This window comes from Pseudomyrmex gracilis, unplaced genomic scaffold (assembly GCF_002006095.1).
Source record: "Pseudomyrmex gracilis isolate BER0280 unplaced genomic scaffold, ASM200609v1 scaffold_164, whole genome shotgun sequence".
In the NCBI taxonomy this organism is placed as follows: Eukaryota; Metazoa; Arthropoda; class Insecta; order Hymenoptera; family Formicidae; genus Pseudomyrmex; species Pseudomyrmex gracilis.
The window spans coordinates 15,573-36,851 of record NW_018020748.1 but is presented as its reverse complement, the minus strand read 5'-3'; the positions used below and the strand labels follow the sequence as shown (position 1 = coordinate 36,851).

At 40.4% G+C, this 21,279-nt stretch overlaps 2 protein-coding genes and 1 long non-coding RNA gene across 8 annotated transcripts in view; 2 read left to right on the top strand and 1 right to left on the bottom strand.

The window, feature by feature from the left end:
* Nucleotides 1–9,831, top strand: part of LOC109857566 (glutamate receptor ionotropic, kainate 2-like) — an 11,362-nt gene extending 1,531 nt beyond the window's left edge. The window contains exons 1-15 of one of the 6 annotated variants that reach the window (XR_002250513.1): nt 3,526–3,614; nt 4,636–4,740; nt 4,818–4,985; nt 5,063–5,265; nt 5,494–5,793; nt 5,974–6,084; nt 6,190–6,357; nt 6,509–6,730; nt 6,794–7,009; nt 7,127–7,211; nt 7,321–7,597; nt 7,702–7,985; nt 8,088–8,234; nt 8,334–8,935; nt 9,258–9,831. Coding sequence is in view for 1 of the 6 variants with exons in the window: in XM_020434015.1 (XP_020289604.1) it covers nt 4,126–4,147; nt 4,636–4,740; nt 4,818–4,985; nt 5,063–5,265; nt 5,494–5,793; nt 5,974–6,084; nt 6,190–6,357; nt 6,509–6,730; nt 6,794–7,009; nt 7,127–7,211; nt 7,321–7,597; nt 7,702–7,985; nt 8,088–8,234; nt 8,334–8,854 (2,829 nt within the window). In the remaining 5 variants the exon portion in view is untranslated. Of the gene's footprint in view, nt 1–3,525; nt 3,615–4,087; nt 4,148–4,206; nt 4,398–4,635; nt 4,741–4,817; nt 4,986–5,062; nt 5,266–5,493; nt 5,794–5,973; nt 6,085–6,189; nt 6,358–6,508; nt 6,731–6,793; nt 7,010–7,126; nt 7,212–7,320; nt 7,598–7,701; nt 7,986–8,087; nt 8,235–8,333; nt 9,171–9,257 lie in introns of those variants that run through there. The other 5 variants (XR_002250511.1, XR_002250512.1, XR_002250514.1 and 2 more) reach the window with 5 other exon arrangements.
* Nucleotides 48–3,116, bottom strand: LOC109857571. The gene is made up of 4 exons (XM_020434021.1): nt 2,200–3,116; nt 1,866–2,079; nt 1,572–1,751; nt 48–1,488 (listed from the first exon to the last, which is right to left on the bottom strand). Exons 1-4 carry the CDS (start codon nt 3,103–3,105, stop codon nt 1,313–1,315), a joined length of 1,476 nt encoding a protein of 491 aa, XP_020289610.1. The 5' UTR covers nt 3,106–3,116; the 3' UTR covers nt 48–1,312.
* Nucleotides 9,832–9,844: 13 nt separating the features above from the next.
* On the top strand, nt 9,845–20,282 carry LOC109857574. The gene is made up of 3 exons (XR_002250516.1): nt 9,845–10,920; nt 13,632–13,669; nt 20,215–20,282. It is a non-coding gene; the product is annotated as an uncharacterized LOC109857574 (long non-coding RNA).
* Nucleotides 20,283–21,279: the final 997 nt, after the last annotated feature.

Genomic DNA, 21,279 nt, shown 5'->3' with positions numbered 1-21,279 from the left:
CCCCCGACGCGCCGATTTTGCGTTTTCTCTTTTTTCTTTCGTTTACGTTTTTTTTTTTTTTTTTTTTTTTTTTTTTACTTTATCTTACTCCACGGTAGCACGAGAAAAAAACCACACCGCACCGTTCTAGCAGTCACTCGCATATGCAAACGCATTAATCGCGGGATACCGAAGACGAGGGGGGTAGCGTGCAGAGACATGCGGGATGGTCGAGCCATACCGACTGCAACGTGACCGTCGATCCGCGGTCGACCCAATTGGACGCGCGAGTCACGTGGTACGGCAAGTCACGTTGCAGTCGCCGTGGCCGCTGAGAAAGTGTTTCACGGGACTTCATCGTTCTCCGCGTACTGAACTTCTCTCTCTCTCTCTTTCTCTCTATCTATCTCTCCGTTGTATTTTTGCTTTGTTTTTTTTTATCGCTCTTCCTTTCACCGTTTCCATGAGATCCCCCCTTTCATCGTCTAATTTAAATCCGAAATTAAAACTTCAACAGTTTTACCACTGAAAAACATCGCAAGATTTTTAATAATAGTTAAAAAAAAAAATACGGGTGTATATTTGGGGGTGTATATACGTGTAGTCACTTTTCCGTCACATAAATTGTCTATTCGTCAATTTTCTATTACAAAATTTTCGGTGTATTACATCATCATACATCACAAGTTTTTTCTTTTATTACCGAGTAAACTTCTAACTTTCTCTCACAGTTGATTAATTGACAAACTATACCCGTGTCAATAAACATTGTTTTTCATCAAGACAACATTTTAATGACGAGAAGATTGAATATTCTGTGCAATTGTTTGAACTAACCATTCAATAATTGATTTAACAGAAATATTCTAGAGAGAAACAAAGTCAGTGCTTAAACAGTCACGGCAAGAAAGAAAATTCAATAATTTAATAATCAATTTAAACATTTGGAGTAATCGTTAAACAAAATGTGTAGAATATTTTTACGTGTAATGTGGTTAACAATTTGCTCTGCATCAATATTGCGACAACTTGAAACCAATTTTAGGCAATAAACATCTTGCCGTGAGGTGTGTCCTATTATTGACATCATACACTGGTTGTAAACAAAAAACAAAACAAACGCTTGCGAGAAAAATAGTCAAAATTAAAGCAAATTGTTTAATGAAACGTGATCTTGGCACGTTTTAGCTATTACACTTACTTTTCAACAGCCACACTTAACTTTGACATAATTTTTCTTAATTCTTTGACAACAATTTTTATAACAAATAACTTTATGTATATTATAAACACATTCTCTATATCTTATATACACATGGTTTTTGTGAGAAAATTAATAGTCCCATAGAACGTTTGCTGGGACGGAGAACAAGATCCAAATCCAGACGAATCGTTGAACAGTCAGCAAACTCGGGCTGGATGAGAATGTTACGTTCTTTTTTAAAACTACACCAACGCGACCCTGTCCGCAAAACGGTTCCTGGATACCGCTCACCTGTAAGCTCGAACCTGCGAGCAGAGAAAAAAAAAAGAGTTATTGACATTTTACAATTCCGAGCCCCGATTGAGAAAAAAATTCTCATTGTACTCACTTATGGCAATTGTGCAATGGGGCGCTGTGGGCGGATCGTTGACTCTGCCGTTTTTCCACGGCTCTGAACAATTAGCGCGTATTCCTGTATCGAAAATGTCATGCAATCTATAACAGCATTCGCCTTTGTTACTGTGCAGGGACTTCACGGCTTGCTCGCCAGCCTCAGGTATATCTGGGTCTGAAACGCATGTACATAGACGTTGAAACAATTATCAAATGTCACTCACGATATATGTATGAATTTGTTCCAAGTATGATCCAAGTGTTCAGTTTGATTGCTTTCTTTTCTCACCTTGGCAAAGGAAAGTGCCTTCGCCCGCGTATTGCGTAGAAAGTGCTGGAGCACGATCAGTAGGCACCAAGTAAGGACAGGTTTGCTCCACTTTGTAACACACTGATCGGCAAGGTCTGATTCTGGTCCAATTAACAGTCAGAGTAGTCGCGTCTTTTGGGTCGTGGGCAAAATAAGGTACCATGACACTGCAAATCCATTTTCTGTACGAGTCCTGTAAGCAAAATTATCGAATTTCATTAAACAAGTGCTTGAACATATCCGCTAATTAAATTCAATTGTCCAACAAACACACGATACAAAATATATACACGATACTGTCTATAGATCTTACCAGACAGTGCGAGCAGTTGTGCACCACAGAGTATGTTTGGCGACAATCGAACCGGCCTATCACTTCCTCAAATTCGCAAATTATTCGTGCCGTCATATCATCAACGGCCATCAGTTTGTCCAGAACGGCTTCGCATTTAAGTCCGCCCTTCAGTACGTCCTCGAGTGGACCGTCTTTGCCCGGCGCCAAGGCACTAACCACCGAATGGTGGCAACAGTGCCGTAGACGCAGCTTGCTTGTGGAATTGTATCTCTTTTCCCTGGTGTCGTCGTCCCTGCAAATTTTCTTTTTATACGACTCATCCAGATAAGAGAGACACTTCCTTTGCTTCTTCTCCTTATTGCCGGAAGTTTTACTGGAAGTAAAATCCGCGATGTTCTCGTCCAGTTTTGGGCACGACATTGGACACCACTGGACGTAGTCGAACATCTGCGACGGGCGACATTCGCCTCGAAGATCCGGGGGATCTGGTCCCGCGAGATCGCAAGCCGACAACCACGGATTTATTTGATTGATCTCCCAGGTGTATTCGGTGTACGGATGTTGCCGCGGCTTCGCCTTCTCCTCTTCTTCGTCTTCTTCTTCTTCATCTTGTCTCTGACCGTTCTGCTCGCTGTGACTATGATCGACGTTACGGTTGTACTTCGATTCGTATCGCGGCGTCTGATGATTTTGATCGATAGTCGTCAACATCGAGTACGGTGTGTCCACTGACTTGGACGTCTTCGTGTGTTGCACCGTGGTCTTGGAGTAAGTGGTGATCGGATTTCGCGCGTCGGACAAAACGAAACACGCAAGAAGCAAGATCTCCGACAACATCAACGACATCCCAACAATTTTAAATAAATCTTTTTCTCCTTTCTGTTTTTCAGACGAGCTGTTGACGCGTCCGCATCCATCAGCCATTCGTTCTTCTCGCACGCGTCTCTTTTACGCATGATCCACGATGATCGCAGAAACACATGGACGACCATCTCTCACCTCGCGGAAAGTCGCAATGAGACACGAGAAAATCGGTCTCTCGCGCCTCATCACGTTCGAACTCTTCAATTTTCTCTTCGCATCACGAACGGTCCGGTCGCCAAATATTTTTTGTACACCGCGGCGAGATCACAATCATCCCTCATCTCGAAGGAACCGACAACGTCAATTTGCCAAGCAATTTCCCGTTGATGTAATTAGCGATGGTAGCGTCTGACATTCGACATCTTGCATCCTTGATCGATCGAGAACCAGTGTCAATAGTGTCACTGAGAACGACACAAACTGGCCGAGGATTAACGCGGCTCGCCATCTTTATTTAAAGGGACGGACTTGCTCATGCGCTCCATAGAACATCTAGCAGAAGTGCTTGCTCAGTCGCGGATATATCTCGTTTCTACGGAGAAAATGGAAAAAGTTAAAGGGAAATGGCGGTAAGATAATATTGTTATATCTCAATATTTCATATTTCAATATAATAATATTATCTTATATCATAACCGACAGGAAATTTACAAATGTAACAGTCAGTTTTTATTTTTTTTTTACGACCGTTTATAAAATTCAATATATATTTTTTGCACAAAAATTGCGGATAAACTCAATATCTTTATATTTACAATACTTTATAATCTTTTATATTTTATTTACTTCGAGTGCAATTGTTAATTAACAATCGACTTTGATTATTCTCTGAAAAAACATCCCGAATACCGCACGCGTGTACGAGTGTGGCGAGCCTCGCTGATGTCACTCGCGCATGCGTGACTTCGTCGTGAGATTTTTTTCACATTTACATAAGTATAAAAAAATCTAAGAGCATCCATTTTCTTAGCACAATTATCTGGGTCAATATTTTTAATATATGATTGAGACACTTTTATAATGTATAGAACAAAAACACGGATTTTTGATGCGAGAGAATTAAACGTGTTTCGTCTCGAAATGTTTAAGTCCGTGGTCGATGGTAAGGACAAACGAATGTAGGATGATTCTAAATTTAGCGAGGCACCCAAAACGTTTGGGAAAAGTTCCATCGCACGTTACTCCGCGTTTCGTCGAACTGAAATTCCAGAAATTCTGCGAGACAAAAATTTGTTTTGTTTTTGTTTTTGTTTTTTTTTCCGCGCGTTTACGCAACGAGTAATTTCAGATGCGTTAGTTTCCGTTGAAAGAGTTTATCTGGCAAACGCGCATTTTCAATGCGAGAACTACAGGTAAGATCGATGAGGAAAAATGTGATGCACGTACGAGCGCACAGTCTAATTTTGATCTTCCAACAACTCGATCTTAAATACACACCTCACCAGTGTTGTTGTTGCGACGATGCGATCGCCGTTGAAAACGTCGAATTAGTTTCCGAGAAACTTAGGCGCGCAAAAATAATCAGTGTAGTCAAAAACAAAAAAAAAAAAAGCGGCAGAACGCGCAAGTAACTGAAGTGCTACTTTGCAGATCACACCGAAATGAATCCGAGAGAGAGATCGGGAGTTCTTTTGCTCGCAATTGTGCTGGCAATAGCGGCACGCAGTTATGGCGTCGTGCGACCCATAAAAATCGGTGAGAAACTCAAGTGTCGTTTTTTTTTTTTTTTTTTGACTAGTCTTTCTAGATTTCTAATGTAAAACATCTTTCAGGTGGCATTTTTCACCAAGGTGACGAGGATTACATGGTTGCGTTCGTGAAAGCAATTGCCGACACGAACATAAATATGAAGTATGAATTCATTGCGCCAGCATTTGAGTTCACGAACGTTACTGTTTACATTGAAGACCGAACTGACAGTTTCAAAACTCGCGCGGCTGGTGAATATCTAATTAATTTCGCCATTTAATTTGTTTTTTACTTTCGCTTGTTAGAAATTGTCTCTTTTTCTGCGCAGTCTGCGAGCTGCTTCAGGAAGGTGTGGCGGCGATTTTCGGACCAGCCAGTCCGTACACTCGGGGAATAGTCGCGAGCATTGCGGCCAGATACGACATACCGCATATCGATTTTGTCTGGCGGGAAAACGAGGGATCGCCGGAGGAGAGAAATCTATCGCCTATGACCATTAATGTGTTTCCGGACAGCGAAATGATCAGTCAGGTTTGCAGTCATATAAAAAAAAAAAAGTTCGTCGAACAAATCGAAGTAACCACCGACGTGGTGTATTTTGGTGTATTTGCGGGATTCGATCCCGATTAAATCGAATGAAAATTGTGTAATTTAGTTTTCGCATTAAGTTAGAAAAAAAAAAAACGGAATCTTATAGTTTTCTCTGATTTTTAAATATTATAAAAGTTAAAAAAATAAAATTGACAAAACTGCACGCAGGCTATCGCGGATGTGATCGAGTCACTGGGTTGGAAAAACTTTATCGCGATTTACGAAGACGACGAGGGATTATCGCGTCTACAGAAAACGTTGACTCTGAAACGAAAAAAGGACGATCCCATTACAATACGTCAGCTAAGCGAAGGACCGGATTATCGTTCCATACTCAAGGAGATACGCTCGTTGTCGGTTTGCAATATAATTATCGACGTTGATCCCAAAAAACTCATGGATGTTCTCATGCAGGCGAGGCAGGTCAAGCTGTTAGCGGATTATTGCAATTTTATATTGACCTATCTGGTAATACACTACTGTTTTGTTGTTGTACGTAATACGAAAGAAAGAAATAAATTGTTTTTCCACGGGCGATAATTAATTAATCTTGCAGTTAAATTTCGACATCGAAAATAATTAAATAGAAAAGAGATTCGCACAAAATATAATTTTTTACAAATTAGCAAAAGCGTTCCGATTTTGTAGGATTCGCCCAACTTGCCTATCTACGATGTCAAAAGTGAAAACATCACCACAAACATAACTGGGCTTAGTTTAAAAGAAAACTTTGAAGATAGTGTTGAAGGAGTTAACTGGGTAATGAATTGAGATCTCTTGATCAATATTTTAATATCTCGTTTAGCGAAATACTGTATATTATATTGCCATCATGATGAATTGTTGTTTGCAATTTTGATGCAGATGAACTCAGCGGTTCTTTACGACGCTGTGTTTTTGGTAAGCAAAGCGATGGAAGTGTTAAACGCAAGGATGATCGAGGACGATGTGCTCATCGATCCTTTGCAATTATCCTGCGACGAAAGTACCAAGTATCATGCAGGACCGAACATTAGCGCCGTTATGAAAGAAGTAATTGTGAAAAATATAAATAGAGAAAAAATATAGATAGGGGAATTTGTCGAAAAAAACACCGATCTTATACAAATTTTGTTTGATGCTGACAATTTAATTTATCATTTTATTATGCGAGAAATAACTTAATTAAGGATTTTCGTCGTAGATATCGAAGACGGGGAAAATGACGGGAATGATGGATTTTGACGAGTTTGGTCGCCGACGAGGTTTCACCATCAAGATATTTGATTTTCGACGTCCGAAACCTGTGGAACTTGGTTCTTGGAGTCCTGAAACTAAAGTGAGCCTTAAGGAAAATAAGGAAGAACTTGAGATTTACTTGACCAAGTCCATTCAAGAGAAATTGTTTATTATCACCACAAGAATAGTACGTAATGTTATTATCTTTTTGTAGATGTAACGAATATGTGCAATTTTATTTGTATTTAAGGGTGCTCCTTATGTTATGGAAGTTGTCGATGGTAGCAATCGCGGCGTTTTGATCGATCAGAGACGCTACGAGGGATATTGCATCGATCTGATCGAAAATATTGCGAATATTTTACGTTTCAAATATCAATTCGAACTGGTTCCCGATGGGCAATACGGCAAATATGACGACAAAAAAAAGTCATGGAACGGACTTATCAGGCGTCTTCTAGATCGCGTATGTAGGATCTTGAATTTCCTTTGGTTTTCTTTTTTAATTTCACAAGACTCAACAAAATCAAGGCTCAACAAAAATAATATAGAAAATTTTTACATATAATTGCTTATTTTGCAGGAGGCCGATCTCGCAATTTGCGATCTGACGATTACCTACGAGCGAGAGTCCGCTGTCGACTTTTCCATGCCGTTCATGAACTTAGGCGAGTTTTAAATATAAAGAAATTATGTTGTTTTTTTTATTGTGACGAAATATCGGCATTTGTTTGTGTTATCAGAAAGCTAAATTACTGATCTATTTTAAATTTTTAGGTATCAGCATCGTATTTAGCAAGCCGGAAGACAAAGTACCGGATCTTTTCAGTTTTCTCAGCCCATTGAGCGCGGACGTTTGGATTTACATGGCAACAGCTTATCTTATCGTATCATTAATGTTATTTTTTCAAGCGAGAATGGCACCCGCTGAATGGGACAATCCCCATCCCTGCAATGCCGATCCCGAGGAATTGGAAAACAACTTCGATCTGAAGAATAGCCTATGGCTGACCATCGGGTCTCTTATGCAGCAAGGTTCTGATATTTTACCGAAGTACGCATTTTCTCTGAATGTATCTTAATTATTAAAGAACAAACCCCAAACAAAACTCATTGAAATATCAAAATTCACTTAAAACAAACTGAGATTATCTTCAGAGCACCCAGTATCAGAATGTTGGCGTCCATGTGGTGGTTCTTCACATTGATCATGATCAGCTCGTATACGGCAAATCTCGCTGCTTTTCTAACCGTAGCTAACATGGACACGGTATTCGGAAATGTGGAAGATCTGGCTAAGCAGACGAAGATCAAGTACGGTTGCATCGAAGGCGGCTCGACGTCGTCTTTCTTCGAACACTCGAATTACTCAACTTATCAACGGATGTACGCCGCCATGAAGGAAGCTAGACCGAGCGTCTTCACCAAGACCAACGATGAGGGTAAATGACTCGAAAGCACAAGATAAAAAAAAAAAAAAAACTCTAGTTTCTTCTTTTGTATAATTTCTCTTTTTACTTTCATTCTTTGGAATTTTCACTCAGGAGTCGACCGTGTTGTAAAAAGCAAGAGGACTTACGCATTTCTGATGGAGAGCACCACCATCGAGTACAAAATGGAACGTAACTGTGAGATCGAGAAAATAGGAGGCCTCATCGACAACAAAGGATACGGAATAGCGCTACCTAGAAGTGAGTACATACATTTTTGACTTGAGTTTTGTCGTGTCGCAGTCAACTAATTTGATATGTACGAGAGGCAGTCTGTTTTACTTTTATGATTTTTTATAGATTCCCCGTATCGCACTCTGATCAACAGTGCAATCTTGTCATTAGGCGAAAAAGGCGTTTTGTCTACTCTGAAGAAAACATGGTGGATCGAGAAAGGCGGTGGATTGTGCAAAAAAGACGAGACAGATAGCTCAAGTTCGAGCGCAGAACTTGGACTGGCAAACGTCGGCGGTGTGTTCCTTGTATTGATCTGCGGTTGCGCTGCTTCGTTTGTCATCGCTATTTGCGAATTTCTTTGGAACGTCCGACAGGTCGCAGTGAAGGAAAGGATCACACCGTGGGAAGCGTTCGTAGCCGAATTCAAATTTGCCATCAATATTTGGGCAGTAACGAAACCTGTTAAAATCTCACAGAGCAGCGGTACGAGTTCTGTGGAGGGCAGACTCGCTAGTAGAGCAGCTAGTAGAGCAGCTTCCGCGGCTCGGTCCATCGTCGGATCCTTCATGCGTCTCGACATAATCGATAAATTCGACAAGGATCACAACACGAACAGCCGCAACAACGATCGCAAAATTAATTAGAAGCTGTCAGACAATTTGCACATAAACACGCTTGGAAAAGTAGTGTTATTAGACGAACATCAATATTGTGAAAAATAAATGGTAAAGTAGAGAAGGAGCCATACAAAATATTTTTAATTTTTCGAAAAATGCTCAACCATTTAAAAATTACGTACATAGATGTGTACGTCACATAGATAATTTTTTTTTCACAAAAGAAATTATTCCTCTCTCTCTCTCTCTCTCTCTTTCTCTCTGCGATTTATTTCAAGTTCAATCTCATGGAAAAATAATGCAATGTTTTATTTAAAAAAAAGTATCAAGAAGAAATTTCTCTCTACCCTTAAAGGGACCATTGCGAGACGATGACAGCATAAACCAATTCAGACGATGACGTAAACTCGTTCTGTCTTTCTTCTTCTAGGGGTCGCTTTGCTATCGCGCGTCTCTTCATCCTCCCACCGCGTTTCTGACGTTTCTGCAGCATCCTTTCGCACAGAGCGGCCGTGTGACGTCTGATCGAACGAGAGAAAGAGAGAAAGAACGCGACCTTCTCTATTTCCATCTCTATTCCTCTCTCTCTCGCTCTCTTTCTCCCACTTCCTCTTTGTTTCTTGTCTCCTTTCTTTCCTATCTTTCCTCGTCTTTCTTGAAAAAGCGGTTCTCATGCAGAACTCCCTCTTTTTCTACCACCTGCCCACGCGATCATTCCGATCTTCTATCCTTTTTACTCTCAGACGTTAAAAATTGCAATTTACATTATCTTCTCTCTTTCTCTCTCGCGTCTCCAATTAATTTTGTTTTCTCTCTCTCTCTCCCTCTCACATAGTTGGATGTTCTTCGTCTTCGTCCGATACATTTCGTTTCTTTCTCTCGCACGCGTGCGGTCAGATTTGTTTCTGTCTCTCTCTCTCTCTCTCTCTCTTTCTCTCGCCGTAGCGTTCGTTCGTTTCTCTCTCCCGCCTCTTTCTCCGTCTCGCGCGCCGACGAGGCACGAAGCGCGGCGCCGCGAGCCGAACGTTTCGTTCGTTCAGTCTCAGACTTCGCGTCCGTCGTGACGGACTTCGTTTCTCGCGTTACGACACTTTGGTTCACGCTCGACCGATCCTGATGGAGCACCGTGGATCCAGCAGGTGCGGTGCAGCGTCGTCGGAATAAAAACAACGGAACACAAAGGGAACGGGACGAGAGAAACGAGGAAAAAAACAATTTGTCGAACGAAAATAAACGAAGGATGGGCGGGAGACATGCGCTCGCGACGCGAACAGCAACGACTCGATCGCGAAGGTAGACGCTTCGATATTAAATTTACAATGTGATATTCCGCGTGCGCGTATTTATATATATATATATATATATTTATCGAACACACACAAGTACGTACTTCTCGAATACTCGTTTAAAAAAGAAATGAAATAATACGGTGATACTCGCGCGCGAACGAACTCTTCGCGCGATCGAGAGACTTGTCGAGAGAGTGAAACGACCAACGAGGATTCGTGCAACTTCGTGTGTTGGTTCCGGAACGCCTTCCACGCGCGAAAACTGGTCTCTTCGAAAAAGTCGCGGCGTTCGAAAAACGCGCGCGCGAGCGCGCGCGTCGTTTTGATCGACCGAAAGAGAAGAAGAGCGGCGAATATCCCCGCGCGCGTCAAAAAGCGTGAGATTTTACTCGCGTGGACAAAAAAGTAAAATTTATAAAACCGGCTAGTGCGAAATCGAGAGAAAGAAGCAAGAGAAGGAGAGAGAAACGAAAAGTGGAGGATAGCAACACCCCTTTTTGGGATGTCGACGTGCAAGAGCTGGATTTTGTGGCCGGCGAGGACGCGTTTTCGACACTCGGCAAAATCGCCGACGATACACCGAAGCTGAGATATGATCGATCAGATCGCCGATTGATCCTTTCGACGACTTCCCTTTCGGCGTGTGATTTATGCCACTTTCCTTCGCACTTGTCACACGAGAGTCGGCGAATTCGCGAGAGAAAGAAAGGAATTCTCTCCGTTACCGTTCAGTATCTCGCGCGCGCGCGCGCGCACGAGCATAATCTGGAATTATTCTCGGAGGATTCGGAAAAGGAGCAGCAGGTGAGAATTTTTCAATCGTTGTTTTTTTTTTTTTTTTTTCCGAAGGAAAGTCTGAAATTGCACTTTCTCTACGTTGAAAATGATATTTAATATCGTCTCAATTACATTACACGCGTGGAAAAAATATATATTTTTGAGTAAATATATTTTTTGGAGAGAATTAAATAAAAGCGGAGACAAGTACTGGCTGGATTAAAATAATAATTATAGAATAAAATATTTACACAAGTGAAGTTATACAGAAACTAAAAAAATCTAATGAAATTGAAACGATATAGATTTTGTACCAGTAAAGTACATAAAAGTTTCGAAACAATCAGCTTTTTTTAAATATATTTTTCTTCCTGTTATTATACATGCGATATTTTATAACGCTGATTGGCATAAAAATATCTTGAGTTCTAAAAATATCTATAGTTTTAGTTTTAATAATCTTATGGAAAAATGTTGATCGTTTAGACTTTTTTCTCAAAAAAGTAGGATCTCGGGTTTTTCAAACAAATTCGTGCAACGGTCGTTCAAGGGCGTGAGCGACGCCTGGTGTTAGATTTATTTACATCGAACGGATATATTTCTGCAAAGATTATTTTCAAAATGGTTTTACTTTATTATTCGAACGGTAAATCCGAATAAACAAAAGAACGCGTGATCAATAAATGCCAGATAATAATTACTTTGAGAATGACATTAATATAACGGAAACGAGCACAAGGCTCCGCCTGTCCGTTGATCTCGTCGGCGCATCGCGTTGTGGGCGAACTTCACTCAATAAATGTACGTATCAAGGTTCGAATCGCGCCGTGTAGAGCTGTGTAGATCAAACTGCTTCTTAAGTCCCGTTTACTAAATAAAAAAAAAAAAAAGCAATTTCAACAACCGGAAAATTAGTTAGTCACACAACGCGAAACGTCACGTTTAAAACGACAGATTTATTTTTCAAATTATCCGCGCGCGAGATTTACTTTCTGAATTTAAGTGACAATCACCCACGGATTGCGCAAGTACATAAACGGCATTGCCGTACAGGCATTGAAATCTCCGGTGACTTAAACGCGTCGAAGTCACTTATCCGCGCAGTTCATACGTACAATATTAAATTCATTTTGTATAATTTTGTGACAATACGAAGGCAAATGCGTTAAATTGATTTACGTCAGTGAAAGAACTCGCGCGCGTATTTTAATAAAAAAAAAAACATAAATAAAAAATAAAAAAAAAAGAAAACTTTCATAGACGTGAACAAATTGCTTCCACGTAAATTCTACCGCTCGTTACAGTGTCCTTGAATTTTTCGATTGTCGTAACTCCCTCCTGCGCGCAAACCGAAACCTTAAATCACCTGTGCGACAGCTGTTTCCGTTGTGTCAAACTATCTACATCCGTTGCTCAAATCATATCTTCGTCGACGAATTCCTCAAATAATTGTATATAAATTATTTTTCTCAAACAAGATTCTAATCATATTAATTATATTTGTAGAGCAATGAGCAAATATCTCCGCATAGTATATTTTATTTGAATAATTTTATTTTTCGAGAATAATCAACTCCATCAAAATATTTTCTTTCGTATCTTTCAAAAGACACAGTTCATGTTGTTTTGAAAAAACGGTTCTCAAAACCAATTTTTAATTTATCGAATACAACTGTAAGCATCTCGCGAAATATTCCCGTTACTGATCGCGATCCTATTTGTCTGATCTGTCAAATAACATGAAAAAAGAAATCCGCGTGAATTACGGTAGATCCTCCTCGCGAGACGTCAACGAGACACGGTCTCGTCGATCGCGCGGGGCGCACGCTTCCGGTGTTACATCCGGCGCCAGTTACTGGAAGAGACACGCCAAGGTGACGCGCGTCCGGCCGTCAGTGATCCGGACAAAGACTGCGGTCGAGATTGACCGTGTTTCGTCGCCTCTTGGTGTGTGTGCCAAAAAAGCAAACGTTGCATCTTGCGTGCAGTGCCGTCGCCATCGCCTTTGCGAACGAGCATGTCACTTTCTCGGCGAACTATAGGCGCGAGCATCCGAACGAACGCCTCGGTTATACTAACCCGCCTGAAAACGTGCATCATCGTCCGTCGGCCTTAACCCTCGCGAATGATGACGTCACGATGCGATGTCGCGTTCTGTCGTCCTTTTTTTTTGAACATCCGCAAACCGCAATTCGTAAGGTAGAAACGAAGAGATACGAGTCTCTTCGTTGTATTATAACGCGTTAGAATGAAACGAAAAACAAATGCTAGAGTCTTGTGCTTGGGGGGAATTTATTCGAATAAAAATTGGATGCGATTAATGGGAGAAATAAAATCTAGCGAAACGGAACAGAGAAAAGTTAGAAGAGCTCAAGTTCGGGAAAAGAACGGAATTTGCATTTGAGTCTGATTCTTGATTAACGTTGTTTTAAAGTACGTTTTGAATTATTTACGCATTTTACAATTCATCACACTTGCAAATTGATTTTATTTCTTGAAAACATTTTCTTAGACTAAAAAAAAATCAAACTATCTCGTTAAATTTGTTAATTCTAAGTGATTTTTTCTTCTGATTAAAGAAGAATATTCGAACAAGCGCGCGATCGTGCGTGAGAAACAAAAATTTTTGAAAATTTGCCGCCTCTCGAGAGAGGGAGGGGGGGCGATGTTTGCGCGGTCGATTGTACGCGCGCGGGAGTTCGACCCAATTATTAATAAGACTTTCTCTTTTATTTTAGCCATGGACTGGAGAGGGGTCGCACTGGCATTCCTGATGGTGAGTAAACACAAAAAGCTTGTTTACAATACAATTACGTTGCGCGTCTAAGAAATTCACCTTGAACAAACGAGGCACACGATTCTGTCATCTTACTTCTCTCTTTTCACATTCCTCGCTGACTATAAAAAGTATATAAAAAATTAAATTAAAATAGCACGGTGTGTTAAATTAAAAAAGTCACATATGCTATTAAATTAAACGGCAATGTGTTTTTTTTTTATATTACACGCTATTTCAAGATCTTACACAACAATACTGATGCGCAAAGAAAAATACGATTGAAGTTGAACGTTTCTGCAATGAATGTATGAAAAAAAAAAAAAATAATAATGATTAGTTCTTGGACTCGCAACGTCGAGATGTCAACAATGACACGTAATCAAGAATAGAATATGCGCATTGTCATTTCGGACATTGTGCGAATGGTGACCACAAAATATATACGCGTACGTGTATACACTTTCTCCTGTGCGTGCAACACACGTGCTGGTTGAATATGCGATTGCACATTATGTAATTCTTTGTTGGCGCGCGCGCGTGCGCGCGCACATACACTAGTTCTAATCAAGCGTCATCTCTTAAATTACACCGGCGTTAAACGGCGATATAAATTTGTTATTTAAATCGTCGGTGAAAATTTGACAAATCTCGCCACCGAGAAAGCAGCGCGACGGCTTTCGAAACGATTTTTAAACGGCGAAACGCACACACACACACACGTGTGAGATTTTTTCTCGTCGAATCGCGTCCGATCGCCTGGTGGTGCGTCGAATTATCAACGGGGAAATGTTCGATTGGATTTTTTTCTATTCTCTCTGTCAGACTATTTAACTTTCAGGAGAAAGTAAATTTTTTCATCCATTTAAAACCGATTAAAATATTGCGTATTTACATTTTCGCGATGTCACGGAAACTCTGTAAACAAAAACTGACGTGCTCTCCCCAGGATATTTGAATACACACGGGGGTGTCCCGTAGCTGCTGCCGTTCGCCAGATGGTTTTGTTATGTCACCGTTTCTGACAACAGTCGTGGGATCGTTCCCGTCGTGATAAAAGGTTGACGGGATTTAATGTCGTTAACTCATTCAGAAGGCGGTTAATTTCAGCCGCGTTACGTAACACATAATAATTGACAATTACGTCTTAACTCGGCGTTTACGCGAAGCACTACTTAAGGATGCACGAAATGCATGTCGCGCCGCCGACGACGAGGGACGACGCGACGGGGTGACGTAAAGAGCGAACCGAGCGTCTCCGTTAAACTCGTCATTTACTGTGTTGTACACACAGCCGTGCGTTATATTATTGTATACAAAAAAATATACACGACGCGATTGCGATATCTCGAAGTCAATTTCGAGACAATTCCGTTTGGTAAAACGTGCGTGCGCGCATGTGCATGCGCGAGGTAATAATTTTGCAAAGTCTTGCAAAATTAGTCTTCGTACGATTTGCAACAACAGCATTTTTTTCCGACGAGAACGGAATTTTCGCGTTCTCTCTTTCGATCGGTGAACCGTAAACGCGAGGAGGATTCGCGTGTCGTGTTTGATCGAAACACCCCGTGCACATATAAGAAGGAAAGACAATCCGTTCGGAACCGCCACGCCCACTTTTACCTCGTGTTCTTTTAAATATCGGCTCGGGATCTCTGGGAGAGAGACTGCGGAGTCCGCCTTTCCACAGACATTTCACTCGACACGAGAGTCATAAGAGCGTCGATATAACATTACGAAGTGACGTTATACGAATGCGCGCTCCGCGCTCGGTGTTACGCGTTTTCCCTCCGTCCGTTTCTTTGCCGCAGAAGAACAGAAACTCGAGATCGAGAAACCGAGCTAAATCAAGCAGACAACGTTAGCTATTTCCGATAGACTTTATCGTTAATTATATACATAAAGTAGGTCGCGTATATAATTATGTATATAAATTACACATGACACACATTATCACAAGTGTCTTAATGATCCAACATTTATTGACCAGACATTTATTAAACAAGCAATTAGATATGTAAAAATTTTAATTACAACAATTTTCAATATTTTAAGTGGTCTTTAATTTTTTTTTATTAGTTTTCTTACACACGTAGACACTTCGTTTCAATTATTGTTTTAATAAAAATGTTCGATGGTTCATTTATCTTCATTGGGTCGGTGCAAAAATAATTGCGGTTTATTTATTAGATAACAAGAATCGTCAATTTTTTTATTTTCGCGATCAACTTGAAATGAAACACGTTTCTGTGAAAAAAAAAATTAAGAAATATATTCTAAATATATCTTCTGTGAGCATAACTTTTCCGTTGTGAGTTTTATGAAAAAAATCTCTAAAAGAAAACTCAACAATTCGTGAACTGTTCCCTCCCGAGAGCGTAGAAACTCGCCAACGATAACGTCCCTGGCAAACATTCTATTTAACAAGTCTTTCGGAAAAATCAATAGACACGTGGTGTGCCGACGGAGAGAAAGTAAAAAATCTCTACAAATTAAATATGTACGCACATACTTCACTTCTCTCTCTCTTTCTCTTTCTCTTTAAACGAACAAATAGTAGTAGTGCAAATATCACCGATAACAGAGTTCAATTGTACGCATCGCTCTTCGTGTAAATTTGTTGATTCGACGGCCAAGTCCAAATTAGGAATCGACAGTGAAATTATCCGAGTAGCGAGCGAACGAAGTCTCGCAATACGCTCGATCGATCGATGTCGACTGAAGAGAATCGCGGATGTTCGAAAATTTATCGCGAATAAATTTGTCTGACCACGCGAGACAAGGATTTTTCTCTGTTGAAAATATATCTCGTGTCGGAGAACGTTCGTTCATTAAATATCCGCGTTCGAACGTCCTGACGTAATCGCGGTTTCGCTTCACGGATGACAAATCAATGTCGCGGGAGAAGCGCGCGACAGAAAATCGAGAATGAGTAAGTGGCAACAGCCGCGAAGTGTATCTGCTGCATTAGGCAGCAAGGAGCGAATCATATGGGCGGTGATCTCTCAAGGAGATCTCGGCCCACGTTTAGATCGACGATCACGGCTATCTGTTGCGGTGGCTGTTGCGCACACACTGCTCCATTTACCCATTAAACCGCTTGACGTTCAAGGATCGGTTCTATAATACTGTGACGACCGATATGGAAATCGCAATCGATGTTGTGACAATAAGAATTTTTAAATCATCGTCAATTTACATTCAAATCGCGGACGACGGATAATTGCGGTGCGAAAACAAGAGAATCCTTCAGTTGTTCTTTTCGGTTTGCTATAAAGGGACATACGTGAACACTTTGCGATGAGCGAAGCATTGTGAAAGATCACAAACGGATTCTCGATGAACTCATTGGATGTGAAGCCTTATATGGTTCGGTTTGCCGCCGGCTGAGTAAACTCGATGCGTTTTAGCGAGATGTATCGCCGCGTTCGAATCGGACGTCTGCCGACGTCTTCGGTTCCGGAGGATTAAATCACGCAGGAAAAAATCGATTCCGCGAAATTATCCGCCGTAAACTTACGTTTAATCAAAGTTACTTCGTAAGTTAATCAAATTGATGGGATATAATGAGTCGCGATAAAAGTCTACCGTAGTTTTCTCGCGCCTTCACTTAGGCGCTTTATTACAAACACATTTGAATATATACACGGGGGACAAAGAGAGAGAGAGAGAGAGAGAGAAAAGGACGGAAGAGGAGAGAATGCAGAGGGACTGCGTCGTTTCGTGTGTTACACTTGAACGACCAGTGGACTCGTTCGACGACTTTCATTGCGCGGACCAACACGCGCCGGCCGTCGCTAACGTCAGCGTTTCCCTGCGAAGACTTCGATCGGGAAACTTTCCGTCGCATTGGCAACACGCCGAAATGATACATTTTATGTAAAATTTGGATTTCAATTAAGGATTTCCTTCGCGAGGAAAAAGATGCGAAAATTTAGGCAACAGAAAATTCTTTAAAATCGGTCGTGCCTGAAAAAACCACCTAAGATGAATGTTTAATAGCCGGACCGATGACCGGACATTTAGTGTGTCAAAGAAATTAGTGTGTTTTAATTTAGTGTGTTAAAGAAATTATTATTATTATTATTGGAAAAATAAAAGAAAAATAAAAGACCAGTAAAAGTCCGAACATGGCTGGTTGTGTTTTTTCCAATTTGTTAACGTTGTATGAAAACCTCGGAAAAAACACCAACCGTATTCGGATTTAAATCAGCCTTTCCCCGTACATTTTTCAAAATTTAGATCCAAATGTCATTCTGTCGATCATTACTAAACAAGTCAAAAAAAAAAAAAAAAAAAAAAAAAAAANAACCGATTCATAATACGAATACGTAAACCCGTCGGTTTAAGTGAGTTTTTACACACCGGTTTTTTAATTGAAAGCTCTCTCGTAGTTTTAATAAACATGTCTCTTGTATTACAATTACATTACGATTGCGCGCACAGACGTTGCTTGTTGCGTGAAATTACCAGCTATACGAGACACACGGCGGTAACGAGGACGTTTTGTATTAGACAGATGGAAAGCAATTACAAGAGTTACTTGTGTATACTCAGTCGCTAATCTAAAAATAGACCGGTGGCATTACGTGTTACGTCGAATAGCATAATTAGGAGCGAACTTACCCGCGGTTGTACGTCGGATGCGTTGCACGTCTTTTCCATTAACGGCTTCCCTCGGTCGTCGTTTCTATATACGTGTTTGCAAAGACTCGTCTCAGCTCGTCATTCATTTACAACCTTGTAAAACAAGGAGCCGTCAGGTTTCACTCAAGAAATTAATCATCACTTTATTACTTCATTTCCTTTCTTCGTCGACGAGAGAAAAACCGGAGTTTTGTGAGGTTTTTTTTTTTTTTACCGACGACCTTGAACAATTTCTTTCCTCTCTGTGTGAAACCGAATGATCGTTATAACTCCAATATATTTCCCGTTTTCTCTCTCCCAGTGATAATATCCGATGCCTCGTGTGCTCTTCTAGGTTGTGAATTTTTTTTTTGTCTTATAAATAGCAATGACGATCGTCGGTATTGATTTGCACCGCGAGAGGTAAAACCGACTCGTAACATCCTGGAAAAGGAGGATGACGAGAGACGATCGATTCTAATCGGGACTTGACATTTTCGCGAGAGACTTTCACATATCGCGGTTAGCCGACGACGATGACGATCAATCATCGCCGCGCGTCTAATAATATATCAAATGGTGATCGTTAAATTAATACTTGGGTGCGAAATATATGTGTTGGAGATTTGTCCATCCAGGTATATTAATCTGTTCTTCCATCTTGCAAACTGATCTTTCTTTCGAAATAAAGAAGAGGTTCTCTCTGGACGTTTTGTATTTGAAGAATAATTTTTTCACGAGTCATTTTCCCTTTTACACATAAAAATGTTGTATAGAAAAATTAAATCTTATGGGATGTACAATTGTTTTTTTACTTATATACACTGAGAGGAAAATTATCTTAAAAGAAAAGTGTTTATTTTATTCAAGAAAAAATTATTTATATTCGGTGGATGCTAATGACGTATTTATTTATTTAAATAATAAATTTTATCTGAAGATCGAATGCGATAAAATTGTCGCTCACTTAAAGACGTCGCTGCAAAAGCATCGCGTTTTGTCGATCGTCATTCGTAATTACACGCGTAACGAGCGCACATCCGTTTCAGACCGTTTTATGGTTCAAAGGAGAATCGGCTGCTACTTTTTCTCTCTTTCCCGACCGAGGCACAATCGCTTGCGCCTCTTTCATCAATGACTTCACCAGAACAGACACACCATCCAATGATATCACGCTGCCAATTGTGGCAACCTGCCCCGTCACCTCTCGATAAACACGGGAGACCGGGTAAAAGGCGCTTTTTTGCCACTTTCCACTTTTTCCAGACTCCTTTCTCGATGTTTACCTAACGCCTGTTATATCCACAATTTTTACGTAATTCTCATATTTCCACGACTCTTTTCTCGTTTGCAAATTTCTTTCCGCGTCTCATCCATTGTAAGCGATATATATTCTCCATATTCATGTCGCAAATCTTGTCTCGCCGGTTTTGAGAGCAAATTCTTCGCAGCTCGAGGGAAATCTCGTTTTCCCAAGAAATGTGGAAAATTAAAATTTAATACGCGAAAAAAATAAGCTTTCGTTGTTACGCGGTCAGCAAGAAAAATTTGCCTACTGAAGTTTTTCATCAAAATAATGTTTTAATGTTGGCAAACCAAAAAAACAAAAACTTCAATGGGCAAATTTTTCTAGCTGGTCATGTAGTAAAACTAATCCTCTTTGCTGTTCCAGCACAAAACTTTTTTTTCGCGTATATATGTGCTAATTTCTATTCTAAACGTGTATTTAATTTAAAGTGTGTTCGCGTTACAAGATTGCGTGTGTTACGCGCCGGTTCGATTTCGAAGCGATACATGTTTCACCAACCAACGGCTGACATCGGGGGGGAACAGCGCATGCCGCGAGTTACAGCGCCGACACAATTGTATCTTATTATAAGCGAGGAGATCTAAAACACTGCCTTTCCACTCTTTTCCAGATCACAATAACGAGGCAAGGCGATAGCGGCACACACGCGGCCCAGATATATCAACAACCGCCGACGTGTAAGTACATGTGCAACATATGTGTGTATATATACACCGCAGCGCGAGAGAGAGACTCACTTTCTAATTGTTCGCGATAACTAATTAGAGTGAATCAGGCGCTAATATTCGCGTACGCGAAGAAAATTTGCGGGATATGTTATAGATCCTACGTCTGCAGATTTTTCTTTCTTTCTTTTTTTTTTTTAATTTAAAATACGTCGCATAATGGATTTTCTCTCGGTGGAAAAATCGCTCGTCGTTCCGCACGCGAGGCAAAAGTGCCGGATAATCAGATAAAAGTCGACGCTTTCCACGTGATGTGCACTTTCTAATGACGGCAACAATACGAGCGATGACAATGATTTAAGAAGAGAGAGGAATGTGTTTGGTGTAACGCGATAAAAGAAAATAATAATAATAATAATAATTTTATTACAGAAAAAAAGATCAAACAAATTTGGCCACATATTCACATTTCTATGTTACGAAATGTGAATATTCGTGGCCTCGGCATTCAGGCCGCGAGACTACTGGGTCGGTCGATAATAATTTTATTAGAGACGCGTAAAAAATTTATAAACAAAAAAGAAAGTGCTTTAAAAGGCGAGACAGCAGTAACTTTATTGTAAATACAGATAAAATAAATAAGTACGAGAAATATAAGAAATATTTAAATAGAAACACGGTTTCTCGAATCTATCGAATCTGTAGAAAGGACTTAATGTGCTAATTACCGGAAACTAATTACCCGCGTGCGTGAACAGTCGCGCGTTTGAACGCGCAAAACTTATTCAGCGATAACGCGTGTCGCATATTTAGTTGCAAACAATATAAAATACTCGTCTTGTCGATAGTAAAATTACATCGAGTCGAATATCAAGTCTGAAAAATTGAGGAAAAAACAACCTGCACCTCTTGATTACACAACCGCGTCTATTATGCGAGCGACAAATTAATCAGACTGTTATTTACCGATCGAGAATTTGCGCATTTCATTAACAACCTCAGAAAAAGAG